General features: G+C 51.7%; 8 protein-coding genes across 8 annotated transcripts; 4 read left to right on the top strand and 4 right to left on the bottom strand.

Annotated features, from left to right (window-relative positions):
- Positions 1-429: 429 nt before the first annotated feature.
- Positions 430-1615, top strand: N7477_005141 (uncharacterized protein; the record flags this gene model as incomplete). Its single annotated transcript, XM_056966804.1, has 5 exons — positions 430-519; positions 663-941; positions 1053-1242; positions 1296-1468; positions 1541-1615. The coding sequence occupies 5 exons, from the start codon at positions 430-432 to the stop codon at positions 1613-1615; spliced, it is 807 nt and encodes a 268-aa protein (XP_056823585.1).
- Positions 1616-2623: 1008 nt separating this feature from the next.
- On the top strand, positions 2624-4956 carry N7477_005140 (SLC26/SulP family anion transporter; the record flags this gene model as incomplete). Its single annotated transcript, XM_056966803.1, has 3 exons — positions 2624-2843; positions 2897-3042; positions 3094-4956. 3 exons carry the CDS (start codon positions 2624-2626, stop codon positions 4954-4956), a joined length of 2229 nt encoding a protein of 742 aa, XP_056823584.1.
- A 92-nt stretch (positions 4957-5048) lies between these two features.
- Positions 5049-6496, bottom strand: N7477_005139 (uncharacterized protein; the record flags this gene model as incomplete). The annotated part of the gene is made up of 3 exons (XM_056966802.1): positions 5049-6053; positions 6114-6295; positions 6403-6496. Coding segments are annotated over 3 exons (1281 nt in total), but the record flags the coding sequence as incomplete, so codon positions are not given.
- Positions 6497-6977: 481 nt separating this feature from the next.
- On the bottom strand, positions 6978-11932 carry N7477_005138 (kinesin-3 motor protein uncA; the record flags this gene model as incomplete). Its single annotated transcript, XM_056966801.1, has 2 exons — positions 6978-11806; positions 11869-11932. 2 exons carry the CDS (start codon positions 11930-11932, stop codon positions 6978-6980), a joined length of 4893 nt encoding a protein of 1630 aa, XP_056823582.1.
- Positions 11933-15721: 3789 nt separating this feature from the next.
- Positions 15722-16781, top strand: hapB (CCAAT-binding transcription factor subunit HAPB; the record flags this gene model as incomplete). Its single annotated transcript, XM_056966800.1, has 2 exons — positions 15722-15958; positions 15987-16781. 2 exons carry the CDS (start codon positions 15722-15724, stop codon positions 16779-16781), a joined length of 1032 nt encoding a protein of 343 aa, XP_056823581.1.
- A 1069-nt stretch (positions 16782-17850) lies between these two features.
- Positions 17851-19860, bottom strand: N7477_005136 (uncharacterized protein; the record flags this gene model as incomplete). The annotated part of the gene is made up of 2 exons (XM_056966799.1): positions 17851-18642; positions 19804-19860. The coding sequence occupies 2 exons, from the start codon at positions 19858-19860 to the stop codon at positions 17851-17853; spliced, it is 849 nt and encodes a 282-aa protein (XP_056823580.1).
- Positions 19861-20473: 613 nt separating this feature from the next.
- Positions 20474-23269, top strand: N7477_005135 (putative arsenite resistance protein Ars2; the record flags this gene model as incomplete). The annotated part of the gene is made up of 1 exon (XM_056966798.1): positions 20474-23269. The coding sequence occupies one exon, from the start codon at positions 20474-20476 to the stop codon at positions 23267-23269; it is 2796 nt and encodes a 931-aa protein (XP_056823579.1).
- A 756-nt stretch (positions 23270-24025) lies between these two features.
- Positions 24026-25138, bottom strand: N7477_005134 (uncharacterized protein; the record flags this gene model as incomplete). Its single annotated transcript, XM_056966797.1, has 2 exons — positions 24026-24861; positions 25048-25138. 2 exons carry the CDS (start codon positions 25136-25138, stop codon positions 24026-24028), a joined length of 927 nt encoding a protein of 308 aa, XP_056823578.1.
- Between the last annotated feature and the right edge of the window lie 384 nt (positions 25139-25522).

Genomic DNA, 25522 nt, shown 5'->3' with positions numbered 1-25522 from the left:
CACATCACCTCGCCGATGATTCAGCGGCGTGAACCCCCCCAGACTTCCACATCATCCGGTCTTGGTGGACAGTTATGAAGGAGATATTTCTCGGCAGTGGACCCCAGCAAGGTGCATGAATAGGGCCAACCCTGATTTCCATTCTATTTGTCATAGAGTGACGCTGCCAGGTCATCTTGTAGTATTCTGGTATAGAGCTGTGGACTCGAGGCTGCACTGAGGATCCCCGTCACCGCTTACTCATCGGGGTCTCATTCACAAAACACAACCAAGGCAAGAAATCAGCTTCATATCTCATGACGCTCGTGGCTAAAGATGTGACTCGATCCATTTGACACTATTTGCGTGCTATTCTTAATTTGACTGCGGGATTACTAAGTAGTCGACTGTTCCAATTGTTTTTTTCCCATCGCATAAAGTCTCTAATATATGCTCTCTCATGGGCACGATTTTAGGGTGGAGCTGTGGCTAGAGAGCTTCTTCAACATCCCGACATATATCATGTTCGAGCTCTTACTCGTGATTCCGCAAAGCCAGCCGCCAAAGCTCTTGCTAAGCTTGGAGCAGCACTCTGATGCGCCGACCTGAATGGTGGCCATGAATCTCTGGCATCTGCCTTTTCAGGCGCTAATGTCATATATGCCCTGACCGACTTCTGGCAGACACAGTCAACTGATGTCGAGATCGCGCAGGGCAAAGCAATCGCCGATGCCGCAGCACAGACCAGCACGCTCAAGCATCCCATTTGGAGCGCTCTCCCCGACCCGGTCAAGTTATCGGGCGGCCAGCTCCGAAATGTGCATCATTGGAGGGGCAAGAGCCTAGTGACCGACTATGTCCAATCCAATAAACGGGCGCTTTGGGCCAAGACCACCACCATCCTCTTTCCGAATTATTTTGAGAACTGTTTGACTACGCCAGACAGGTATCTTCCAGTGAAGGTAAGTGCACAGTCATATTTTCAAGACAAACCCTTGAGAGTCTGGCTCCCGACCAGCCATATCTCCTCTGCACTGTATTAGTCGGTCTGGTAACTCACAAAACTTGTGCAGGAAGCATCCGGGAATTACACCTTCACATTCCCGCACAGTACAGACACTGTGATGCCCAATGTTGCTATTGCTGACACTGGCAAACTTGTGCGAGCCATTCTCAAGGCAGGCTCGCGCTATTTTGAGAAGACCATCGCGTTCTACTGTGAAAGCCTGTCCGAGGCGGACAAGCTGACCGCGATAGGAAAGCGTAAGTGAGCGAACGTTTTCTCAAACCGTCACTATCTAACCCTCTATCCCAAGGCTATAACATCCCAACGCAATACCGGAAGGTTAGCACTAGCCAGTTCCAGCAGATCCTCCAATCTGGTTACGGCTTGTCTGAGGATATTGCGCTCGATTTTGTTGAGCAACTGATGATATTTGAGAAGTGTGGCAATATTTACGCAAGCGACGAATTTGTGCAAGCCACCGAGGTATGTCGATGTCAATGGGATGGGGGGAGCTGTGAACAAGTTCGGGACATCATGCCGATGGTCTGTAATCAGATCCCTGGATTGAAGCTCCAGACCTGGACCGAATTTCTCGACAAACATGATTTGCCACTGATCAGGTCAAATTGAAATGAGCTCCCACCTGTCGGCGTTCATCATTGAATCTTCAGTCTTCCCGTACCGTTGAGTCTTAATTTAATGGACTAGGTTCAATAGATTGACCATCCCACCAGGTTCCAGGACGCCAAATTCTGCCACGTAACGAGGTTGCTCAAAGGGGGACTCTACACATGGTGCGTCATATGTGAGAATAGGACGAGAGAAGGAAAGCTATATCGAAGGGACCGCGGAAGGCCTCAGCAAGATGAAATACATAGTGTTGGGGTGGTGTATTCACTTAAGTCATGAAAATCGTGCTTAGCTTGGTACTCCATCTCTTTTGAAGAGAAGGTATTCTCAATTTGGAAGCTTCTGGTTTTTCAAGCAACTGGGCTGGCCACTAGTGCTGGATCAGGCGTATTTCTTGTCTCCCGATGAATAGGCCAGAGCTGCACCTGTCTCTAGGTTAACACTTATTGAGAACCTAAGTGAAGAATCACTAACGGGCCACACGATAAGAAGCCCGAGGCAAATAAGATGAACATACCGGCATGACAGCCTCCTGACTTTGCACGGGTTTTAGCCTTTCAATTAGGTCATTTCGGACGTATCTGAAGTGCCTTACCTTCCGCATTCCTACTTGAAAGTTTCTGCGGGTGCAACCCAAGCCGAGCCACCTTCCCTTTCATTTCCAGGCACAAGATCATTCATGATAGATTTTCGTGACAATCGGCAAAGCTTGCCGAATAAGAGGTCTGTGTGTCCCTGTTCCCTGTTTCGGGATATGATTGGCATGCTTTATCAAGGTCTAGATTGAGGGTTGGAAAGCACTCGGGGGAATTTCACATTCCACACTCGAGACATTAGGATGGAATCTCCCGAAATGACTCCCCCTGCGTGGCCAAAGACATACATGCAAAACCTGAATGACCATCTGTTCCAACATATTAAAAGTCCTTCGCGTTTGCGTGGGACATCAATATTTAATTCGACTTCGCCCTGAGGTCGACGGATTCTTGCCGAAGTTTGCATATCGCTATGCCATCCGTCAAGAGATTCCTTGGTTTGAAAGAGCCAATTAATCCACTAGAGAAACAAACCAGACCTCAAGATGAAGCAGATCCGACAGTATTAGGCTGGCTGAATGATGTCGTCCCTTCAGGCCCACGGCTGATCCAACATTCTGTCCGACTGTTTCCTTTCCTGAAATGGATCAAGCATTATAATGTGCAGTGGCTAATTGGAGATCTGATTGCAGGTAACTGAAAAGCCTGAAAGGTTTTCCATGAAGCTCAACACTGACAATATTAGGCGCTACTGTGGGTGCTGTCGTAATTCCACAAGGTATGGGATATGCTAAGCTGGCTGGGCTTCCCGTACAATACGGACTTTACACATCCTTCATGGGCGGAATTCTCTATTGGCCATTCGCAACATCAAAGGACATTACAATTGGCGTGAGTACTGACGGTATTCTTCTTTCTTCTCTGTACTGACCCTTGGAGCAGCCTGTTGCTGTTATGTCCACGGTGCTCGGATCGATCATCCCAGAGGTGCAGCAGATCTACCCCAGCATTCCCGGCCCCCAGATCGCCATGTCAATGACGATCATCTGTGGGAGTATTGTCACCTTTATGGGCTTGGCACGACTCGGATTCATCGTTGACTTTATTCCTCTTCCATCTATTGCCTCCTTTATGACAGGATCAGCGATTACCATCTGCTCCGGGCAAGTCAAGACTCTACTGGGAGAGACAGCCAATTTCAGCAATCGTGGTCCAGCATATCAAGTAATCATCGACAGCTTGAAGAACCTTCCATCTGCGAAGAAGTACGATGCTGCTATGGGAGTGACTGCATTGGTCACGCTGTACTTGATCCGCAGTATATGCACTTTCTGTGTGCAGAAGTTTCCCCATCGCGCAAAGCTATTCTTCTTCCTTTCCGCTCTTCGCACGGTATTTATCATCTTCCTATTTACAATGATCAGCGCTATAGTCAACATACATCGACGTGATGATCCCGCCTTTGCCATCGTTGGCCCTATCTCTCGAGGTTTCCAGCACGCTGGTGTGCCGGTTATTGACAGGAATGTCATCAAAGCCTACATATACAATCTCCCGGCATGCGTCATAGTTCTGCTCCTCGAACACATCGCAATCTCGAAGTCTTTTGGTCGCATCAACAACTACACCATCGACCCATCGCAGGAATTTATCGCTATTGGCATCACAAATCTTCTTGGGCCATTTATTGGTGCTTATTCCGCAACAGGCTCCTTCTCTCGCTCGGCAATTCAATCAAAATCGGGTTCCCGAACCCCTCTGACTGGCTTGACCACCGCGATAGTGGTCTTGATAGCTATATATGCACTGACGACTGTGATTTTCTACATACCTCACGCAGCGCTAGCGGCTGTGATCATCCACGCGGTGGGCGATTTGATCGTTGCGCCAAATACTGTCTACCAGTTCTGGCGAATATCGCCACTGGATGCTCTCATCTTCGTCGTTGGCCTCGTGGTCGCGATCACAAACACGATCCCAAATAGCATCTACGTCACTGTTTGCATTTCGATCGCTGTTCTGATCTTTCGCCATGCAAAGGCTTCAGGAACCTTCCTTGGTCAGACTCATGTTGGTGAAGGGCAGAACCAACGGCCACTGTTTGTGCCAATGGATCAATGCGATGTGCCTTCCGATATGAAGGCAGAGATTCCACGTCCTGGAGTTTTCATCTACCGGTTCACAGAAGGATTCAATTATGACAATGCTAATCACTATACGGACGCACTGGTACAGTTCATTTTCAAACATACACGCCGGACCAACGACCAAGCCTATGCCACGAAGGGCGATCGCCCATGGAACGACCCTGAGCCTGGAAGAAGGGCAAATAGTGGTGAAGAAGATTTACCCATACTACGCGCCATCATATTAGACTTCTCAGCAGTCAATAATGTCGATGTCACCAGCATTCAAAACCTCATTGACGTTCGCAACCAGCTGAACCTTCGCGCCGCCCCTCTTGAAGTACAATGGCACTTCGCTCATGTCGAAAATAGATGGACCAGGCGCGCTCTCACTGCAGCGGGCTTTGGATATCCGACCACTTGCCCCTCTGTGTCCATGGCAAGGGGCAAGAATGTGGAGTTCTCCGAGATCCAAGACTGTGAAAGTCCCCAAGATGTGGAATTTGGCAAAGTCGGCGTGTCATGCAAGGGAGCCGAGCAGTGGATTGAGTCCGAGAAGGGCTCCTGTAATGATACATTGCGCTCTCCGGAGTGTTCCAGTCGACCATTTTTTCATGTTGATCTGACGAGTGCGTTGGAAAGTGTGGATGCATACATAGCTGCGAGTCCAGCGCCATAGTTTGAAAAAGGTTGGAACTTGGGCATTTTTTCCATTTGTATGTTCAGCATTGGGGACTTCAGATTCTCCCAAGAAAAAAAGGTATCACAGACCTGAAAGTGGCATCCTAACGCCAAAAGATCGTTGAAGGTATTCTCGTAAATAGCATGCAAATCATCACCTCGTAAGCAACCACGTCTCAAAGGGCACACCCTCGCCTTCCTCTTCCCATCACGATCCGTTGAGAAAAGAACAGGCTCGAAATCAGACACAGAGGCATACTGCCTAATCAACTGACGCCAGTAACAAGACTCCGCGGCAGGAGTGAGGTAACGATCCCTGAAAGTCCGCACTGCATTTTCAGCAATGCGTTCCGCGACCTCCGGATTATCAATGAGATAGTCGATCTTGCGCGACAAATCCTTGAACTCCATATCAACCTCTATATAGTTTGCTTCCGGTCCCGACGAAACCAGTGCAGCATGGTGAGCCTCTTTCCAGACAAGCGGATGCGAGATAACGACCGAGCGACAATTGAGAAGGTACTTCCCTCTGCCGGAGAAGCTGCGTCCTTCAGTATGAGCAAGAAACATATACCGACAATGATCCTCAATTGGAAGAAGATTAAAGCGAATATCATTCTCATCATCCCAATCAATCACCCGCACACTAGCCCAACTCTTCGTAACAGCCGCCTTGAGCAATTTACTCCTTACAGCCGGGTTTGGAGCAAGACTCCCTCTCCAAACGAGCTGCTTCTTCTTATCTCCAAATGCCATTCCAGGCACAAGAGACCCATCAGCCGCAACTTCGCCCTTATCGATAGCCGCAATCCGCCGACGGACCTCGTGATACGGGCCGATTTGCACTTCAGGCCAGGCCCAGTATCCAAAATCCGGCATTAGCCAGACGGAGTCATCCCCGTCGCGCTTTGAATAAGCCCAGATTGGGCCAGGCGCTGTAGGGTTGGGAGCGAAGTCTTCTGTTGTGAAAACGAATTCGATGCTGGGAAGGTGTTGTCTGTCGGGGAAGGCTAAGAGGGCGCGTTGGAGGGAGCTGAGGGTTGCGCGGGCTCGGGAGGCTGTTACAGGCATTGCGGCAAACTCGACAATGTAGAGCTGTCAATCCATGTGTTTTAGTTACTTCGAACAGGACCGGGTACTTTGATGTGGATTTACCTCGCCGCGATCGATAATTGCGCGAACCATGCCATTTTCAACCTCCCGCGAGTCCAGATCTTTGTATGAAAGACGATCCTCGCGCCTTAGATCCGCGGACTTCATAATTTCCACGAACAGCTTTGGAAATGCACTTTGACATTGCGCGTCGGAAAGGCCATGATTCTGACCGTCCCGCTCGACTTTAAACTCCCAGATATCACTTCGATTTTGCGGGTAGAAGTCAAACAATCTGACGTAGATTGAGCCGGCCGAGGGGCCTTGAGAATGTAGCGAGATGCCGAGTCACGCGATTGATGGGCGAAGAACAGGAATGTAAGGACAAAAAGGGAGATGATGGCGCCTGTGGCCAGGAAGCGGAATGAGGGTTTCGGGGTCAGCATTCTGGCTTCAATGAGGCTGTTGAAATACAGTTCACTTCTCCCCAATTTATTTAAGTCGAGGCTCAGGTGCCCGAGTCCATTTGCATGCGTGGTTCCTTCGTTGGCGTGAAATAACTGAGGTCGATGTTATCCTTGTTGATTGTTTCCATGGCAACGGGGTCAACCTCACGTCACGTCGATATCAAGCTAGGTTATCAGGGCAAAACATCTTGGAAGTGAAACGCGCTATGGAAGTGGGTGGCTATCTGCCCATGTGGTATGTCATTTTAGTATGTGTATATTTTGCAAAGTATTAAGACGAGAGAAAGCCCGTCGACCCTAGGTCCCAAAAATATCAAATTTTATGTACATGAGAGGGAGAGCGCTAGGGCAAGTTGATCTATTCAAGGGGTATCTCAACATCGAAACAGTAAAGGGGGAGAAAAAGTACAAAAGGAAATGACTCCGGACCCCGTAGATCGTCAAATACATGAAGGCGCCATTACCAAGACCTCTCGTCGCCACTAGCCGCAGCGCTGGCACTAGCGCTGCTGAAGTAGCTCTCGTCGATTTTGAGAATCCATTCCACTTTCTGGGCCTCGGTACGCGTCGCGAAGAGATATGTGTTCTGGGTTCCGTAGACGGCAAAAATATTTGGTCTACCCCTAGCGGAGATCGAGCGATCGTTTCCGGCGCCGGAGCCGTCAAGTAGGCGAGCAAAGTCTGGAGCGTGGTCTACGCGAGCATTGCGCAGGTTGATGGCGTTGATCTCGTCTCCTTCAGGATTGTAGATGTGCAGATACGGTCGGCGAAGCTCCACGAATCGGCGGACCCAGATGCTGTTGGTGTCGTCCGGGGTGAGGACGTACCCTGTCTTCAGGACAGACGGATTCTTGGGCAGGGTTTGGATGGTAGCCACGAAGCGAGGCTTCAGCAACGTCTTGTCTGAAGCGCCGGTGCCGTTGGCCTTGTTTTTGGCTGCGCCATCCGTTGGGGGATCGGTGTTGCTTCGGACCAGGATCACCTCGATTGGGTCCTTTTTGGTAGACCAAAGGTCAACATACTTCTGGAGAAGTTTGGATTTGCGCTCGTTGAGATCTTGATTGCGCATTAACTTCATGGGTGATGCCATCAGGCTGCCTGCGCTGAGGGCTCCACGAGCGGCATGCAACTCGGCCACGCGATATCGGCGTTTGCGGGCTGCAATATAATCTCGAACCAGCGACACTTTACGAGGAGCCCAAGCCGTTAGCAATTCTTCGCCTTTGACATAATCGTTCTGAGTGTTCATCCGCCAGAGATCAGCGGCGCGTTTTGCCGAGATCGGACGAATGACCAAAGAGTACATTCGCGTTGTCGAGTGCACGACTCTGGTTGAGCTCCAGAGCTGCTTAAACATGGACTGCTGGCGGACATAGGTGCGGCCCAGAATCTGGAGGGTCTGATCAACTTCAAACACGACAGGAGTCTGAAGACGAGAAGACTTGAGATCCCATCGAACCGTTACTTGGACTCGGTATTTGTCTGCGGTGACCCTGTCGAGAAGAAGAGAGCCGTGCAGACTGGAATCCCATTGTCCCACTATTGTAACGTTCGAGGTTCCATCCGCGTTATCTTTGACCATTGGCTCTTGCGAAAATTTGAGGGGAACATCCGGAGTTTGGAGATCTTGGTCTGGAATCTTGCCCCACGGGTCAAGGAGTCGAACGGAACCAACGCGAGCATTGGTAATTTCATCCCATGGAAGGCTTTCAGTCGAACTGTACGTAAGATTGATCGAAACCCGACGCTGCAGACCTTGATGCAGCTGATAAGTGCCCGCATCAAGGGGACTGCTCTGAACAACCTCAACTGGAGTATATTCACCCGACTCGGCAAGCTCCAATATCTGAACACGAGCAAAAACGTCGTGTCGTTCCTCAGAATAGAACTCGGACTCTGCAATTCTGGGCGCAGTGCGTTTCTGGGACGTGATCTCCGCCGAGTCGCGCATGTCATCCCAGCTCAGAAGCTTGTCCAGGTGTACGGATGTCACTCGAGCATAGACGCAGACCTTCAACGCAGCCGTTCGCGGACTGGAAAGTGGAAGGCTCATGCTGTGCACGCTTTCAAATCGAACCGGGCTTTCTTCGAAGCCGTTGATCATCTGCGTTGTGGTTGCACCTCCTTCCTCGGATATACCGGGGACGAAAAGCTGCGCGTGGACATCGGATCCTTCCCACTCGGCGAACCCGACCATGTCCCGCATGACGACATTGAACTTCAGAGTTGAAGAGGGTGCCTGTGCAGAAGACGGCTCGAGAGACAAGCGGATGATTCCAACCACACTCTGTGTGTAAGGGGAGGTAATTTCGACGGCAAAGTCCTGCACCCGTGTCTCAAAAACGGCGGTCAATGGAATGTCTGCATCTCCAATCAGAGAATACTGCGGAGAGCAAGGCTCCGAGAAGGGATTCTCCAATTTGAAATGTTGAATATAGTCAGGACGATCTATATACTGGTGTAGCTGGCGCATGGATTGAACACGACGCTGGAGTTTCTCGATCGACCATAGATGAATCACAGATTGCTTGTAATCGATGACCCTAATCGCGACGCAAGGCTTCTTAGCCTCTTCAAGCACGACGTCCTCATCCCCCGAAATCCCATTCAGCACAAGGTCGTAGGATGAAGCCATATTATGACCGTGGTCCACAATGGCAAATTGGAACGCGACATTCTTATCCATGATTTGGCTCATGACCTGTGCCTCCTTCAGAAGGGATGCATGCTGCAGAATCTTCTCAGCCATGCGGACGTAGTTCCGCTGAGACCAATGCGTGTATACAGATTTTGCAACCTCCAGCTCGCGCTCGCTCAGCTTCGCGAAGCCATTCTCGTAGATCTGGGGGATCGGCTGGCCCATATCACGCATTTGGGTCTCAAAGTCCTCCTTTTGTTGCCTCAACTGCTCCTCAAATTCCTCCTTGGCAGAGCGGAGCGCATTTTCCATGCGCTGTTTCTCGGTTTGGATTTCGGCCGAGTCAGGGTTGGAAGCAGCTTCTGCATTTTTTAGTTTGTCCTGGAAAGCTTCCTTTTGACGATCCAGCTGTCGCTGCATATCCTGCCGTACTGATTTGAGAGAAACTTCATTGGTCCCATCGTACTCATCATTCTGTCGCGGTGTTCCGGGCATCGTAATCGCTGTGTCAAGAGAGAAATTGTCGATGGTTCCATTGGACATGTATTTGTCCCGCACTGGGAACGAGTTGAGTGAATCCGAATCCTCTTCATTCTCTGGAAGACCACGGCGTACTGCTCGAGCCTTTTGCACATCTTCAAACAGAGTGTCAAGCTCATCATCGGGCATGTTAGAGATATGATCTGGACCTAGCATGGCACTAGCAGCTTCCCTTCGAGCAAGGAACCAATCTGATTCGCGGCCCCGTGCCGGCATTGGAGAATCTGCACTGCTTGAATCGCCATCGATATCTGATCCAGTCTTACTGAGATTACGGTCATGAGACTTGTTCGGTGCAGGGGAACCAAGTTGGCTGGTCGTCACAGAGTGTCGTAACAGACTCTGCTCCACTCGTTCGGCGCGAGCTTCTTGGGGGTGGTTGAATCGGAAGATATGAAAATCTCCCAGGATGATACGAAAACCGCTCTTCAGTCGTGTGGGCTTCTCAATTCGCATGCCGTTGACCATTACTGCAGCGCCTTCAGTAGGAACAAGCGTGACAATGTTATCCACGCTCTCGAATGTGCAGTGTTTTTCAAGGATTTTGGAACCGTTAAGTCGGATCTCAACATTGTTGCCTTGATCCATATGTCCCACGGTAGTAGTGCCGGGTTTGATGTTGTAGACTAAACACTCTGCCAGCAGGGGGTCATCACTAAGGTTGACCAAGTGAGGCATCTTCTTCGGAGTGCTCAATCCGATGAATCCCTTTTCGATGTTGATGCCAAGTTCTTCCAGGGCTGCTTCACGCTCTTTATGAATGAGCTCCGTATTTTGCAGCTTCTCCTCCCATGTTTGATTGAGATCTTTGTAAAGCTTCTCACTTTGGTTGAGTTGCTCCACAATCTCGGCTTTGCTGACTTTGGTAATGGTTCCGTCCGCCTGTGCGATCGAGACCATCTGCTGCTCCAGTGGTGTATCGGGTGGGTAATATTCCTCTGCAGGCATACCGCCGGCCGCACCTGCAGCACCTCCTGCCACGCCACCTCCAAGCTTCGAGCGTAACTGTGCCAGCTCTTCCTTGAGCTCGCGGATCATGCGAGCATTCGGGTCTTCGTTGACAACGGCGTGGTTCTTGATACGTTTGGCGGAGTCGGCATAACGAAGAGTACTCAAAGTTTCGTCGAAGTTGATATCTGCAGGAGAAATGGCAGCAATCATAGAAGTCATGGAGTTACCTCCTAGTGAGTCTTTCAGCAACCATGTAAGTACGGAATCACGGTATGGAACCATGTTTGCAGCCTTCTTCTTTCCAGCGGCGCTCTTGCCCGCCGAGACATCGGCCAGCGCAGCGATGACACGACCAAGGGTTGAAAGCGAGCGGTTAATCTCGGCGCCTTCCTTTAAACGGGCACCGGTAGCACCGGTAGAATTGGCTCTTTCTGAACCTGCCAGATCGACCAAACTGATCTTCGAAACCTTCTCGGTATCCATGGAAGTCTCTGCATCGTGGCGCTTTTGAGTGAGGGTCAAAGTGAAAACGGCGTGGGAACGACTGGATGTTTCGTTCATGTTGGTTGCAGCCACCGTTCTTGCCTTGTTTCCCTCGTCCATTAGATGATCAATCTCATCGAAGGAACGAACCACTAGCTTTGCCAGATCCTCGACATAGGGACCGGTTGACGGGTGCTCACGGACTTTCAGATTACCCTTATTTGACGGATTGAGCAGGTCGCGAACGCGTTCATTGTAAATTTCGAGGTAGGACACTTCGACTGTGCAATTGAGGTTCTTGTCTTGTTGGATGGCGGTGATACGCTCGAACATGGACTGACAAATCCGCGGGATGACACCGTACTCTTTTCCGTATCCCATCATAGAGTATGACTTGCCTGAACCAGTCTGACCGTACGCAAAGATACAATTGTTATATCCACCAAAGGCATTGTCCAAGAGAGGGGAACCCAGATCATCGAAGAGATTGTCCTGGCCTGCATAGTTCTCGGCGCTCTTATCAAAAGACCAGTAAGAGCGATCGAAGGCAAAGGTTTTCGGTCCGGTTTCACCCTTTGTGCCTTTCCGCGACATTGACGCTTCTGCACCGGGCGGTGCACTCAGAATCGTTTGGGAACCTTTCATCTGCACGATACATTTTGCGCCGCGGTCGATCTCTGAAGACTCACAGGATAACCAGTTAGTAGCCATTTCGTACTCGTCTATTTGTCCAACTCACCTCTACTGTTGAACGGTCGGCATCGCACCACGACCTTGATGTTTCCTCCGCCGCCTGGAGCCATCTTGTTCTCTACTCCATACACCAGGGACGGTCACGATTCGGCTTCTCGAGGTTTTGAATTGCAGGGGTAACACAAGCGGTGACAGGGATGCACCGATGCGCGGACTCCGCGAGGAGCGCGGCTTGGGGCGAAGTCGCAAAAACACGGGCACCGGGTGGCAGTGGTTTTGTTACGAGATCGTCTGGCACAGGATCCAAGGGAGCCGGGGAACGAGGTGTGTCAACAAAGACGTCATGTACCGAAATCTTTGAGTGCGCCGGGAGTGTGGGGTGGGTCGACAGGGGGGGACGGGTTCCAACAGCGCGGTGATTAGGGCGTCGGGGAACGAAGTCGACTTGGATGGAGAGAGGGAGGCTCAAGACATCAAGGACCAAATGCAGTTGTTGAAGCTGTTCATGTGGAAAAGCCACCTGCTTGGGGCGCGGGACCCCTTGCTGAATAAGCGGATTTCTTAGTCCCCAAGTGCCTGGAGTGTCGTGATGTGGAGATATGAAGATTGTACACAAGTATTGATGTGTTGTGATAATCCCTTTATCAATCTCGCAGACTGGACAATGGAACAGTCCGAGCATCCCCTGTCTATGAATATTGGAAGCATCGGTCTAGCCCGCTGGCATGTGCCAGGTCTAGATCTACCCGGATATACATCCCAATTCTGTTCACATCGCATCTATTTATTTTTCCTAATGGAGGTTGATAATTGAAGAACAAGGATCGTTGAAAATGCAATGTTTTTAGGCCTCGCTACGCTGACCAGGGTTCACTTGGGCGTTCTTTACCGCTGCTGATATATATTCATCACCACCAGCTCCGGAGTCGCATCGCTGTCAATTTTTGAAGTGTTCGCATTGACCATGTCGATCTTGAGGAATAGAAGATAACATCAACTTCAGGCCGATGATCGTCAGTTGCATTTCAACGGTCCTCTCCACCTCGCAGGGCTACACCTGAAATTATCGGTCAACTCGTAACAAGTCCCGAAGCGGTCAAGCTTCTACACGTGGGGTCCGGGGATCGGACCCATCCAACGCGTCAACCTGAATGGCCCATCTCCCACGTAGAGTTGATGGTCCAGGGCGTGCACGTGGAGATTCGATTCATGACTTCAGTACGCCTGTTGTTATGATCTTCATGCTATCATATCAGTAGCTGCCAGTATCTGCTTCTTGTGCGCTACAGCTTACAGCGTACGGCCCTACAGCGTACAGTCCAAGATCAAGAGCGGAGTCATCTCGGGCAGAAACGGCGGCTTCCGCTATTTGGAGCCCAGCCACATCGGTGACCAGATGAGTGACCGCCAGATGGGGGGACATCAGACATCGGACTCAAAAATCCCGCCCGAGAACTCATTATCACGGGACTTGCGTCATACCTGCCGGGACAGGGATAGCACCCGTCTGACAGGGAGCGAAATTGGGCTGACGGATTGCCGCCTCATTCATCATGATTTATTATGATCACAATCTATCACGCTCAAGCTACGGTAATCACAATGGACATCGGCTTAGGACGGGATCTGGGAAGTCGGCAGCATGGATCCCAGCGTGGGATGGGACCTGAGATGGAGAACAATTGCCCGAAGCGGAGAAAGGGCCGAGGTGGGGGACTAGGATGTGTGAAAAGGGAAGTATGAACTGCACAAAGGCAGTGGAAGAGGCTATCTTAGGTGCCTAGCGAGAGCCGAGCACATAGAAGTACCCAGGTCGATTCGGATGATAAAGCGCTTCCCACTCCAGACAAAGGCTCGAGTCACTGTGAAGGCTCACCGCTTGCACATGACTACCGGGATGCCCGGATTCTGTCAATACGTGACGGTACTGTAACGGTGAATCTGCATAAGAAGTGGATCGCTATAGTACTGGAAAGCCCAAAGATACGGTGGCCCCTCGGGCCCACCCAGCTCTGATACGCCATGATACGACGGGCGGCAACGCGTCGGCCAGTCATTCAGCTGGAAGCGGTACAAAATGCCCCATCTCCCCCTTTCGCCTTTTCTCTCTCTGCCCGTTCTCGTTGGTTGCCCGCCACTCCAGCTCTTCTGCCCTCCAACCATCGCACAGAACTGGCTCCCTTACTTCTTTAAAACCGCCTATTCGCCCACTGCTCTGGCCCTGGCCCCAATCATCTTCGTGATCTATCTAGCTATATACAAAGGTATGGACTGATATACATCTGTCTTCGGTCTCTGCTGTTATCTCTGCTTCACTTTGGTGATTTGATTTGCGATTTCATCTACACTTATCCTACTACCCTTTTGTCCTACTATTTGACTATCTTATTACCCTATGACCCTCTTCCGTCCATCTACCAGTTGCCATCTCCCCTCTGCCTACATTCCTTTCCCGAGTAAACAACGCGTTTGATCTCGGGTCTGCCCGGACCACTGGTCCACTGGAGTTGCCGCACAGAACTCCTCTCGGCCTTCCCCTCTTCCCCTCTCCAGTCATCTTGCTTTGATCCCTTGTTCGGTCCTAGGATTGGAAGCTAGGCTATTATCCACGGGCTTTGATCCTATCCCATTCCTTCTACGGTAATCGCAATTCATACTTTCCCCCTCCCCCCCCTTCCCTTCCCTTCCCTCCAATCCTACGTTGCGCGCGCTTCTAGTGCCCGCCCGTGGCAAAACAACGCGCCCTAGCCACTCATTCATCGTTCACTTGCCCACTGTCCCTAGGCCATGCAAAGCGGCTGCGCTGTGTTTGATCCTCGGCCTACCTGGATGGTCATTGGCTCTGGTATTGGTTTCATGCGCGCGCGACCCTGTGTTGTTGTCTCCGTTTCTGCTTCTGTTTGGCGTTCCAGCCCTGCACGCGTCCTTGACATCATTACCGAATAGTCGCATCTCTAACCCATGACATATAGACGTTCACGAACCCTGATTCGCTTTCGCCTCATATCGAAATTCTGTCCTGCTTCTGCAGACACGGGCGATTGACAAGGTATGTTACTACAGCTGCGCTTCCCCCCTCCCCCAATCTGCCAACGCATACATTGCGCATCTCCCCGCCTTGCCCGGCCTAACCCGCTTGGGTATCAAAGGGGCCCTCCCTTCATGCGATCAGCCCCTCTATGGCAAGCGCATGGTGACGGTCACTTAGAAGAATATACTGATGCCTCACAGTCCTAATTCGTGGACTCTGACAAGGCGCACTCTGACATCCGAGGCGCACAGTCCCGCTAGTCCGGCAATCAGAGCAGTAACCTCCGTTGCCTGTGCCTGAAATCGTGCCCCAAGTAGATTCATCCGGGGGTGGCATCATCATCATCAACGCCCTGGCTTGTTGCCAACGCATCGCATCTCTAGTCGTGCGGCAACCCCGGTCCTGCTGCATCACAGCCCAACCACGTTACACCCGAGTGGCATAGACCGATTTGCACTAAAGAGCCAAACCCTCCGGGGCGTTCGAGATTCCTTTTACAGGTCGGATCTTTAACGTGAATCCATCCTAGCCCTGCAGTGATTTAAGGTATGCGCCGAGTCCCATTCACGCCCCATAGCAGTCACCCCTCACCCCCACCCCAAACCCAGTGACCGCCTCGTCCTGCGCTTTTCTGACGATATGATCACAGTCTATCGAATCATCGCCCCACCAAGGTGTTGCCTATCTGCACCTGCGATTGAATCCTCTGCCAAACATATCTCGGCAGTCCACCTCGATCCTCTCTCTCACTTACGACTCGCTCTAATCCACTGCGTTGAAGCTTCTCCATTGCTGATTGGCTTGGGTTTGATCAATACACCTTACCGCGTCGCTGTGTGACGGAATAATCCCGTCGTCAGCATCCATCATGGAGTTTCCTCCGCAGTATCAACAGCCTCATGGCCAACATCCTCACGCTCCTTCACATTCACATATGCCTGGTCCTTACCAAGGTGGTCCCCCAAACCCTGGTGCTCCCGTCGGGTCCATGGCCTCACCCAACAATGCCCAGCCCTCCATGCAACAGACACATCCCGGTCACCAAACCTCCCCGATCGTCGCATCGCAACAGCACTACCAGCAATCACAGAATGCGCCTGGAGCCGTTCACCAACAGATGAATTTCCCCCCAGGGTTACGGTGCTCCCGTCGCCATGCCCCAGGGGTACGGAATTTCTCCAACCCAGGCAGCCGCGATGGCCACCGCTGCCGCATCGGGACAGTTCTACCCGCTCCATCAGGATTCCATGGCTGGCCAGATGGCCCAGGGACCGCGAGGTTCGCCGCGCATGGCCGGTGTGCAGATGAAGCAAGATCGCAACGCTCGATCCCCGCCTCAAATGTCCGGGCAGATGCCTCCCATGGGCTCACAGGTCCAGATGCCTGGCCAACGCCGCATGAGCCACGTTGGAAGTCCCGGTGTGCAGAGTGCTCAGCCAGTGATGAGCCATGTCGGCCGACCCGCCATCGCAGCTCCTATGGCCGCCGCGCCAGTCCAGCCTAATCACTCTTCCCCCGAAATGGTGGCCAGCACCAACCAGGAGGAATCTCCTCTCTACGTCAACGCCAAACAATTCCACCGAATCCTGAAGCGTCGGGTTGCCCGACAGAAACTCGAGGAGCAACTGCGTCTGACTTCCAAGGGCCGCAAGCCATACCTGCATGAGTCGCGACACAACCACGCCATGCGACGACCCCGTGGCCCAGGTGGCCGCTTCCTGACCGCAGATGAAGTCGCCGCGATGGAAAAGAAGGCTGCTGACGGCGAGGATATCGGCGACATTGGCAAACTCGAGAACGGCTCTGGCCAAAAGCGCAAGTCAAGCGAGGTCAACGACAGCCACCTCAACTCGAAAAAGACCAAGACTAGTGCGAGTGCCGATGGGAGCGAGCAAGAATCCGCTGAGCCCTCTGATGAGGATGGTTGAACTCGTCGGTCCTTACACCATTAGAGCATGACTCCAAGTTGGTGGTGTCCTTTCATATGTTCCTTTTCTCTTTTGTTTGTCACGGCTTTATGGATGGATGCTGTTTTGGTGGTTTTCTTTTCTTTTTTTTTTCACTAGCGAGCGATATGTACGGATCCCCCCTTTACCTTCTTATTTTGTCTACTTGACTCTTGAACCACTACCTTTACCCCAGGTGCCTGTTTATAGCTTCTGCTGGGACGATATGCTTTTTCTCTCTGATTCGTTTTGCGTTTCGAAGTATTTCTCCTATGGTCCGGTTCCGGATGAGTTGGAAATGGTTCACTACTCCTCATGTCCTACTTTACCCCACGGTTTGGTATGTTCAATTTACGGGTTCAGCCAAGAGACCACGTCCAGATCCGCCAAGCCCGTCCAGTCCGCGAGGCCTGCATCATTTTGTGTATATCGATATCGACAGTACAGCGCCGAGACACTCGGCTTTGCGTCTGTTTCTACTACGCCCCTCGTCTTCTCCGCTTTCGTTTTGGTTATTCCCCTCTCAACGGTCATGATTCATAGTGTTCTATGTGGTGTTTTTGTGGTGCGTTTATGGGTTCCGGGGTTAGGAATTAGAGACGGTCTCCATCACTGGAAAAACTGATCACGGATCATGGATCACTTATCACATTGGTTGTGCTGGGACAGGCGGGTTTTTTTTCGAGCTTTATGGATATGAATACAATTTGTCACTGCCTATACCACGAATGAGATGTTATATCGCGATTTTTGTGACCGACTAAGGGTGCTGTTCTTTATACTTAAATTTAGTCTAGTGCGTTGCGCATGGTCTTCGAGATGTCTAGGTCGCCTCGACTTCTGTAGGGTGCAGATCCGACTCCCATGAACCTACACCAAGAAGCAGCCCCGCGAGATAGCGCAATGAGAGTATCGTAAATCTTGAAATGCGACAAGCTATATGCATGAGTCCAGCCGCAGACCCATTACTATCTACAAAATCAGGTTCAAACTCCATCCATGCGAAAAGCAAACCAAAACAGAACAATGACGAGATTACCATCTCCTCTTCCTAGACAGCTTCCCAATCCATAGCCTCAACCATGAACGTCCAATCCTCCTCGGCCCCTTCCTCATTGACCCCTTCCCCAGGCCTCCTACAAAGTTCGACATGCTCTCTTGCTCTAACATAAGCCTCCTCCAATCCCGCAAAAATTCCTGAAAGAATATCCTCAAAATCAAATTCCTTCAACGGCACCACCTCCTTCCTCTCCCAAGGATCATTCTCCCTCTCTTCCACCGTCATATCCGCGGTCTTCCACCTATTCCTCAACTCCTTCGCCTTCCTTAACAACGCGTAGACCCTCCCGGATCCCAGAATCGGCGTTAACGGCGACGTCTCTTGCTCAAGGGCATGCAGCACGTTTGCATGGTATCGGTGTACAGATCCGGATGTGAAACCGCGCGCGCGAGAGGAAACGGTGATGTTGAAGACGCCCAGCAAATGAACAATTGCGCGCTCGAGAAGGGCGTAGTATTCGTGGAAATCGATCTTGAACATGATTTCGGATTGGGATTCTGAGGTCATGTTGGTGTCTGTGTCAAGGGTTGCGAGACGGTAGCCTTCTGCTAGAAAGGGAAGTTTCCAGCGGAGGCGGGCGACGATTTTCATGAAGCGATTGAGTTCTTCCGAGGGAGGGAGGAGAGTGTTTGTAGTTGTGGTTGGGGTTGGTTTTCGTTTATCGCCGCCATTGTGGCGGGTTGGGGAGGGATTGGAGCGGATACGGTTTTCGGAGCGTGGGCGGCGAAGTGAGTGGTTCTGGAGTGGCTGTAGGACTCGCTCGCGCTGGGCGCCCAGCGCGAGCTGAGAAGGTCAGACATTGGAGAGTTGAGAGGGGAAGGTGCAGGTGGTGTGGTATGGTTATCGCACGGGCCACCTGCTCTGTGGGGATTCTGGATCTATGTGAGTTGCTTAGTTGCTTAGTTGTGAAATGGGGCTGATTTTACATCAGCTAACAAAATTGAAGCCTATCTAAAATGGAACGAATTTGAAATATGAAACTGTCACCATCAGAGCTACTCATCGTGTATATATCAAGCATGGGAGCGCTGTCGACACCGCAATGTCCAATTTTTTGGACCCGTTGTCTCGGGGCTACTGAAGCGTTTAATAAGACCAATCTGAAACAGACTGGATCAGAATTAGGTACTATTGGTAAGAACAAGTATAGAGATCACCGTACACTTCTTATTGATTGCAAAGAGCGCATGTGTCGGGGAGCTAAGTACTCGCCATGTGGAACTCACATCTCCTTTGACAAGTCATTTAAAGCGGAAGTCCTTGAATTAGATCTCTGGATAGGGCTAGATATGTGCAGTCTATTGTCAGCATGGCTATCGGCTACTTCTGTTACGGGATTGAACAAAGCATCCTACGCATGAGGTTTGCCTTTGCTGCACCTCAGACGCACCAGCTCAATGGCAAGGACGCTGAGTCAAAGCTCCTCATCAGGCTTCATTCAAGATTTGGAGTTTCTTGGAGCTTCTGTCATTTCCAGCTCAGAAATTATACTTTTGGTCCATCGCATACGCCTAGTTAGCGCACCGTGAAAGGAAATACCGGGCATCTCATGCGGGTAACCAGACGCTCCAAACCCATCAGCCACAAAGGAACTGAGATCAGTTGTCAGACCGGGCTAGGCCCTTAGTTGCCGGTGATTTGGGTTATTGCCCAAGACAGTTTCATACCGTGTAGTCGGCCGGCATTTGCGACTCAAACCCCACCATTGGCACTCTGCCTCCCCTTTTGTCTCCCCTCTGGACGTCTATTAACAATGTCTTTCCTCGATTATTGATATTTGTCTTGAGCAAAACTGAACGTCTCCTCCAAAGACCGAGTAAGCTATTTCCCCCATCTCAACCGTGTTCCTTCCGAGAAGGTCCCGTGACCGAGAAGGGAGCCGGCACCGGCTAACCAGATCAGGCTAGCGCACCTCCAGCTCTCTCCAGCATCGCCTCGTCTCACGTTCGTCTTCATTCGCGCCGGGCTGAGCTGCTCCTGGTCATCGATTCCAATCACCATCTTGAGGGTTTCTTGTAGGTGGCTGACCCTTTTTTCTTCTGGATCTTTATTATTTCTGCCTTTCCTGCTTCCTTTGCTCCCCATTCTCGCTATCAGCTCACCCCTATCTGGACATTCCATGCGGTCTGCCCGGCTTCGTCTTCTTTTTCATCCTTCGAGCCCGTGACGGTGTGCCTTTGCGCTGTCCCGAATTTATAGCGGCTCTTTTTGAATCTCTTGCGTGACGCTGGCCTTGGCCGGTTTGTTCATACCTCTCTTTCTCCGCACCACTCACCGCGTACCCGCGGTAATGAGGGTGCGCCAAAGCTCCGGGGCCACAGGCTCGATCGCCGCTTCTTTCTGTTCTTTTTTTCACCCCCAATCACCTTGTCTCTTCTGTCTTCCGTGACTTGCCTCTACCTCATCTATCGCTTTCTCGCTCCGCAAAGCTTCTTGATCCTATATTGACGATGCCGAACTCTTAGCTTCCTGCGCGACCTGCGATAACGTGCTTGAGAGCACCGGACAGCTCCACACTTTACTCAAACTCACAAGCTTCCTCTCTGAGGCCCTCGCTGTAGACCTCTTGGCAGCATTGCTGTGATTTGAAAAACATCGGAAGTGCCGGATCACTATGGATTCATACGCGGGGGACGAATATTCCGGCCCCAAGCGGGATGGAGAATCATTCTCAGGGAGGGCTCCCGGTGAAAACTACCGGCGTCGCTCACCAGGTATGCTATCCATTAGATCCAAAGGAAACGTCACACAAGAGAATCTCATTGCTGACTGGACATCAGCTTCCCAGGACCGTCGCCGCGGCCGCGGCCGTTCCCGCTCCCCCATGATCGATCGCTACGAACCCTCAGACCGTCGCCCGCGTGAAGACTTCTACAACAGTTCTCGCGACCATGCTGCTCGGGAGCGCGAGGACCGTCGACGTGCCCCATCCCCGACAGTTGCCAATATTGACCGCTATGTCCCCGGTCAAGATAGCGGAAAGCGCCCAATGCCGATGAATCAGCTTCCGAACCCTCTCAGCCTTGATTTCCAGGTCGGCTTCACTTGGTTTGGCGAATGGTGGAGAAGTGAACAGCAAATAAATGAGGAGAAGGAGCGTGTCAAGCAAGGCCGTGGCCGGTCAGATCGAATCAAGGGAGAGCGTGAAGCGCGTGAAGACAAAGAGCGACAACGAGCACAAATCCAGGCTGCCTACGACACGTACAAGGTGGACCTTCAGATTAAACTGTCTCGCCAATTTGTGCAGCAACATCGGAATGAGGAGTGGTTCAAAGAGCGCTACGTTGCGGAAGTGCGTGATCCTCTACGCACTCGTATTATGAATTTCCGCCGAGGCGCATATGAACAATGGGAACGTGACCTGGGCGGAGGACTGTTCGATGATTTCACCCTTGAGGGAATCTACAAGAGCGAGAGTGATGGAGCTGGCGGTGTGGTCGAGAAAGAAGAAGGCGAGACTACCGCAGTCGCCGAGACACTCAGTGTTCTGGACTTACTTCCTGTCCGTGGTGGAGAGCTCCGTGATGATGCGTTATCGCAGCCTGCTCTGTTGATCAAGACCTTAGCACCCAATGTGAGCCGAGAGAAGATTGAGGAGTTCTGCAAGGAGCATCTCGGAGAGAGCGATGGTGGCTTCAAATGGCTCAGTCTGAGCGACCCCAATCCCACCAAAAAGTTCCACCGTATGGGTTGGATCATGCTGCACCCTTCAACCGAGACAGATAATCCTGTCGACCGTGGAGATGGCCGCGAAGAAGAAGGCCAGGATACAGACAACCACCACAATGGCACGAATGTCAATACAGCCGAGCGAGCCCTTGAAGCTGTCAATGACAAGACCATCCACGATGCTGTGCACGGCGACTTCGTCTGCCATGTGGGTGTTCATGTGCCTCCTTCGCAACCACGCAAAAAGGCCCTCTGGGATTTGTTCTCTTCTCCAGAGCGAATTGAACGTGATCTCGAGCTAGCTAAACGCCTCATTCAGAAATTGGACAGCGAGATGGGTGAACATGCGGATGGCGTCTCTAAAATTGAGGAACGGATTGAGGATCTGCGCGGAAAGGGTTGGCTGCAACCTCCTGTGACTGGCCCAGTCAGCGCCAAGAAGCAGAAGAATGACTACGATGAAGCGGACCTCGATGAAGGCGAGATGGAAGAGGGCGAAGAGAAAGAAGTACAGGAAGAAGACGAAGTGGATGACGAGGAGCTTCTTGCGATTAAGAAGAAGCTCGACCTGATGGTGGAGTACCTCCGCCGAGTCTACAATTTCTGCTTCTTCTGCGTCTTTGAATGTGACTCGGTTCACGAGCTGGGCCGTAAGTGCCCGGGTGGTCATCTTCGCCGGCCCCGTTCTGGTCTTTCCAACCAGGCTAAGGAGGTCGCCAGGGCTAGTGCCCTGGGCGAGTCGTTCCCATGCAAGCAAAAGGAGCCTAGCGAGGACGGAGAGGAACGGGGATCACCTGTCCAAGAGAAGCGCCCACAACGGCTCTCGAAGTCCGAACAACAGCTGCAGCGTGCTTTCAACTGGGTGAAGACATTTGAGGACAAATTGCTTCAAATCTTAGAGCCCGAGAACGTTGACTTGTGCAAATTGGGCGGTAAGCCGGTGGAGCAGGCTTTGGAAGACGAGCTGGCCAAGTACGTAAAGCAGGAGGATGATTCACGGTATCGCTGCAAGGTGCCTGAGTGCGCCAAACTCTTCAAGGCCGAGACCTTCTGGCGCAAGCATATCGAGAAACGTCATGCGGAGTGGCTGGCAAGTATTCAGCGTGATGTGAGTTGTCTTCTGCCTTTCCCTAAACCATCAGACACTAATGCCCTTCAACAGCTTGAGCTTGTGAATACCTACGTTCTAGACCCTGCGCGCATTGCCCCATCGCGATCTGATGCCAACAGCAACGGACACTTCCCCATTGCTGGTGGTCAAGGCCAAGGTGGTACCCCGCGTGGATTCAGCCTCTCAAACATGCCATCATACCCCGGTGGCATGCCCGGGTTCCCTGGTCCTGGAATGCCTGGCCTTCCAGGCGCCCCGGGCCCTTGGGGCAACAACGGCATGGGCGACGGTCGTCTGCACCAGCCCGGAGCCATGCGCCGCGGTGGACACCGTCACAACAACCGATCCGGTCCGTATGACCGTCAGCGCTTCAACAGCAGCGGCCGACTGAGCCCTGTTCGCGGGGGCAACATGTACGGCGGCGGTCGCCTCCTCCTTCTGGCGTGGTCATCCCGCCCGGACACCCTGCTGCAAACATGGCTGTGCCAAAGCCCTTCCCCGACGCGATGGATGCCGGCGGTGGTGCGCAGGCCATGCCCCCCACGTGAAGCTGTGCAGGGTCGCAGCCTCAAAAGTTACGAAGACCTCGACGCAGTCACTGGTTCCGGCAGCGGCGAGCTGAATTACTGATTGACATCGCATTTATCTTTATCACCAGCCCATAAAACTTTTCCAGCACTGTTCTCAATTGGCGTGGGTGGCGCAACGGCAAGGATGGATTGGGTTTGTTGCGCCCTGTTTCTCATTTTCATATTGGTTTCATGTTCTCTTCATTCGTGGATCTGTGAAGGGTTAAACATGCCCTTGTCTGCCAGATGGTACTTATTGGCCCTGAGTTGCTTTTCCTTCCAGATCTTATCTGCGCTTAGCATGTACAATATCTTCATCGACCATCCTCGGGAAATGAATGACATTTTTTATCCACGATTGACGTGTCTCCGGGTAAAGGTGCATATGATGCTCCCAAGACATCTCGAGATCTATGGCCTGTATGGGTATCGTGTGTACAACTATGGATGTGTTCAAGCATTCCCATTCCCGGACCTGGTATATATCGCATGGCCTCTCAAAGACCTATCCCAAAAGATTCAAAAAAAATTAAAAAATTAAAATAAACATTCGACTCCAAAACCATGCAACCAGCGCAAACGATGCAATCTAATCAGAACTCCACAACTCGTACAGAATCATGGCATCTCAATCACGACCTCTTCCCTCGAATCCAACCACCTTGCGCCCATCCCCTTCACCCTCCTTTCACTCGCCAGAAATAGCAGCAAGTAAACATGCATCGCAACCTCCCCCCACGCATAAACCTTCAGCCTCACTACTACCTCATCCCGACACTCTAATCCAGGTCCTGATCCTAATCCTAATTCTTGATCTTCAACTCCTTCCAGAAAGCACCAAACCCCCCCATCCGGCCCTCCCCTCTTGTCCAATAAACACGTTCAAAAAACCCCAAAACCTCGCAAATAATTCCCCATTCCAGTAAGGCTCCCCTTTGGCCCCGACAGTGCCTGCAGGCGGGTCCGGCCGGATAGTGATCTGCACGGCCCAGTACCCGCGCTCCAGGGTTTCGAGTGGCCGGACTTGGCGTCGGGGTTTGTAGCTACGCGCTGGATTCAATCGGTCGACGAGCATGTCCAAAGTGGGTGTGATGTGGGTGGTGAAAGGGGAAGTGGAGATGGGGGGTGGAGGGGGTCGGATTTCTACAGGCAGTTGAGAGAACAGAGTGTATTCAGAGCGGGAGTCTGTAGAGATTGGGGGCGGGATAGCAGCTGGACTTGGGCTCGATGATAGGCGAGGAAGGGCAGGCGCAGGGGTCGGGGTGACAGAAGTACCCTGTCCTTCAGGGCGACGACGTTTGGACGGAGGTTGGAGAAAAGGGTCTAGTGGCTCCGGATCTCTATTCTGCAGTGGCTGAGTGGGCTGCGAATCGGGAATGACGCTGATAATACTATCGAGGGAATGGTCGAGACTCAAGTCCATCTCGGTCGGGGCCTTGGCTGAGATCTGCGTCTCGAGTGCGGACTGGTTGGCAGATAGGCAGGGGACGGCTGCAGATGCAACTTGGAGGTCGGCTTGACTTTCAGGTTCATCTGTGAGCTGCATCATGGCACGAATGGCGGCCACCTGGGCTCGGTATCGTGCATCATCGCTGATGCTGCTGGGGGCGGAGACATGGACGAGGATGTCCATTTGCCCCACGAGAGGAATAGCTTGATCGAACTGAGATTAGGCCGAGGAGTATTTGTCACACGGTGATGAAGTTCGACTAGTGGATTTCCTGGCTCGGCGCATCAGGCCATTGAAGTATGGAGTATGGAATATGGAGTCGGATGTTAGGAAGTTAGGAAGTTCCGGGGGCAAGGAGGAGTGTGTACGTCAGTCGGGAGCATACACACACTGATCCGTGAAGAACAGAGTAAAGCAAAGTGTGGTTCCAGTGTAGCTGAGATGGGAAACGTAGTACACCGTGGATCCTGGTGATTGCATCGTGGAGATTTAGGGAGCAATGTCCGAAGCAATCGATTTACCTTCGATCATCTTTAATTCTAGTTGTGCAATTGCTTATTCTTTGTTTATTATTCATTAGTTCCTTTAGTTCCTGCGAACTAGATCCTTGATCAAAGGATTAACCCCCCAGTTGTGTCCGTGCCAAGAAGGATTCCCGTCCGCGATCCACGATCCATCACATCTTCCCTTTTTCAACGGTTACGCCTCCCCGGATTAATCTGACTTTTGAAGGTGTAAAAAGCCTTTACATGCTCCTTCATGGCTGGTGGTGTTTATCCGATGGAACAGATGCAATATCTGCCCGGTACGTCTCTCAATTTCGATCTTCGCAGCGCAAGTGCGCCTTGCAGAATGCTCCGGCAT

This window comes from Penicillium maclennaniae, assembly GCF_028827695.1.
Source record: "Penicillium maclennaniae strain IBT 15551 chromosome Unknown utg000004l:1.0-3007600.0:1.0-3009580.0, whole genome shotgun sequence".
NCBI lineage: Eukaryota > Fungi > Ascomycota > Eurotiomycetes > Eurotiales > Aspergillaceae > Penicillium > Penicillium maclennaniae.
The sequence above is the reverse complement of the archived record's forward strand: the minus strand, read 5'-3'. Positions and strand labels throughout refer to the sequence as shown.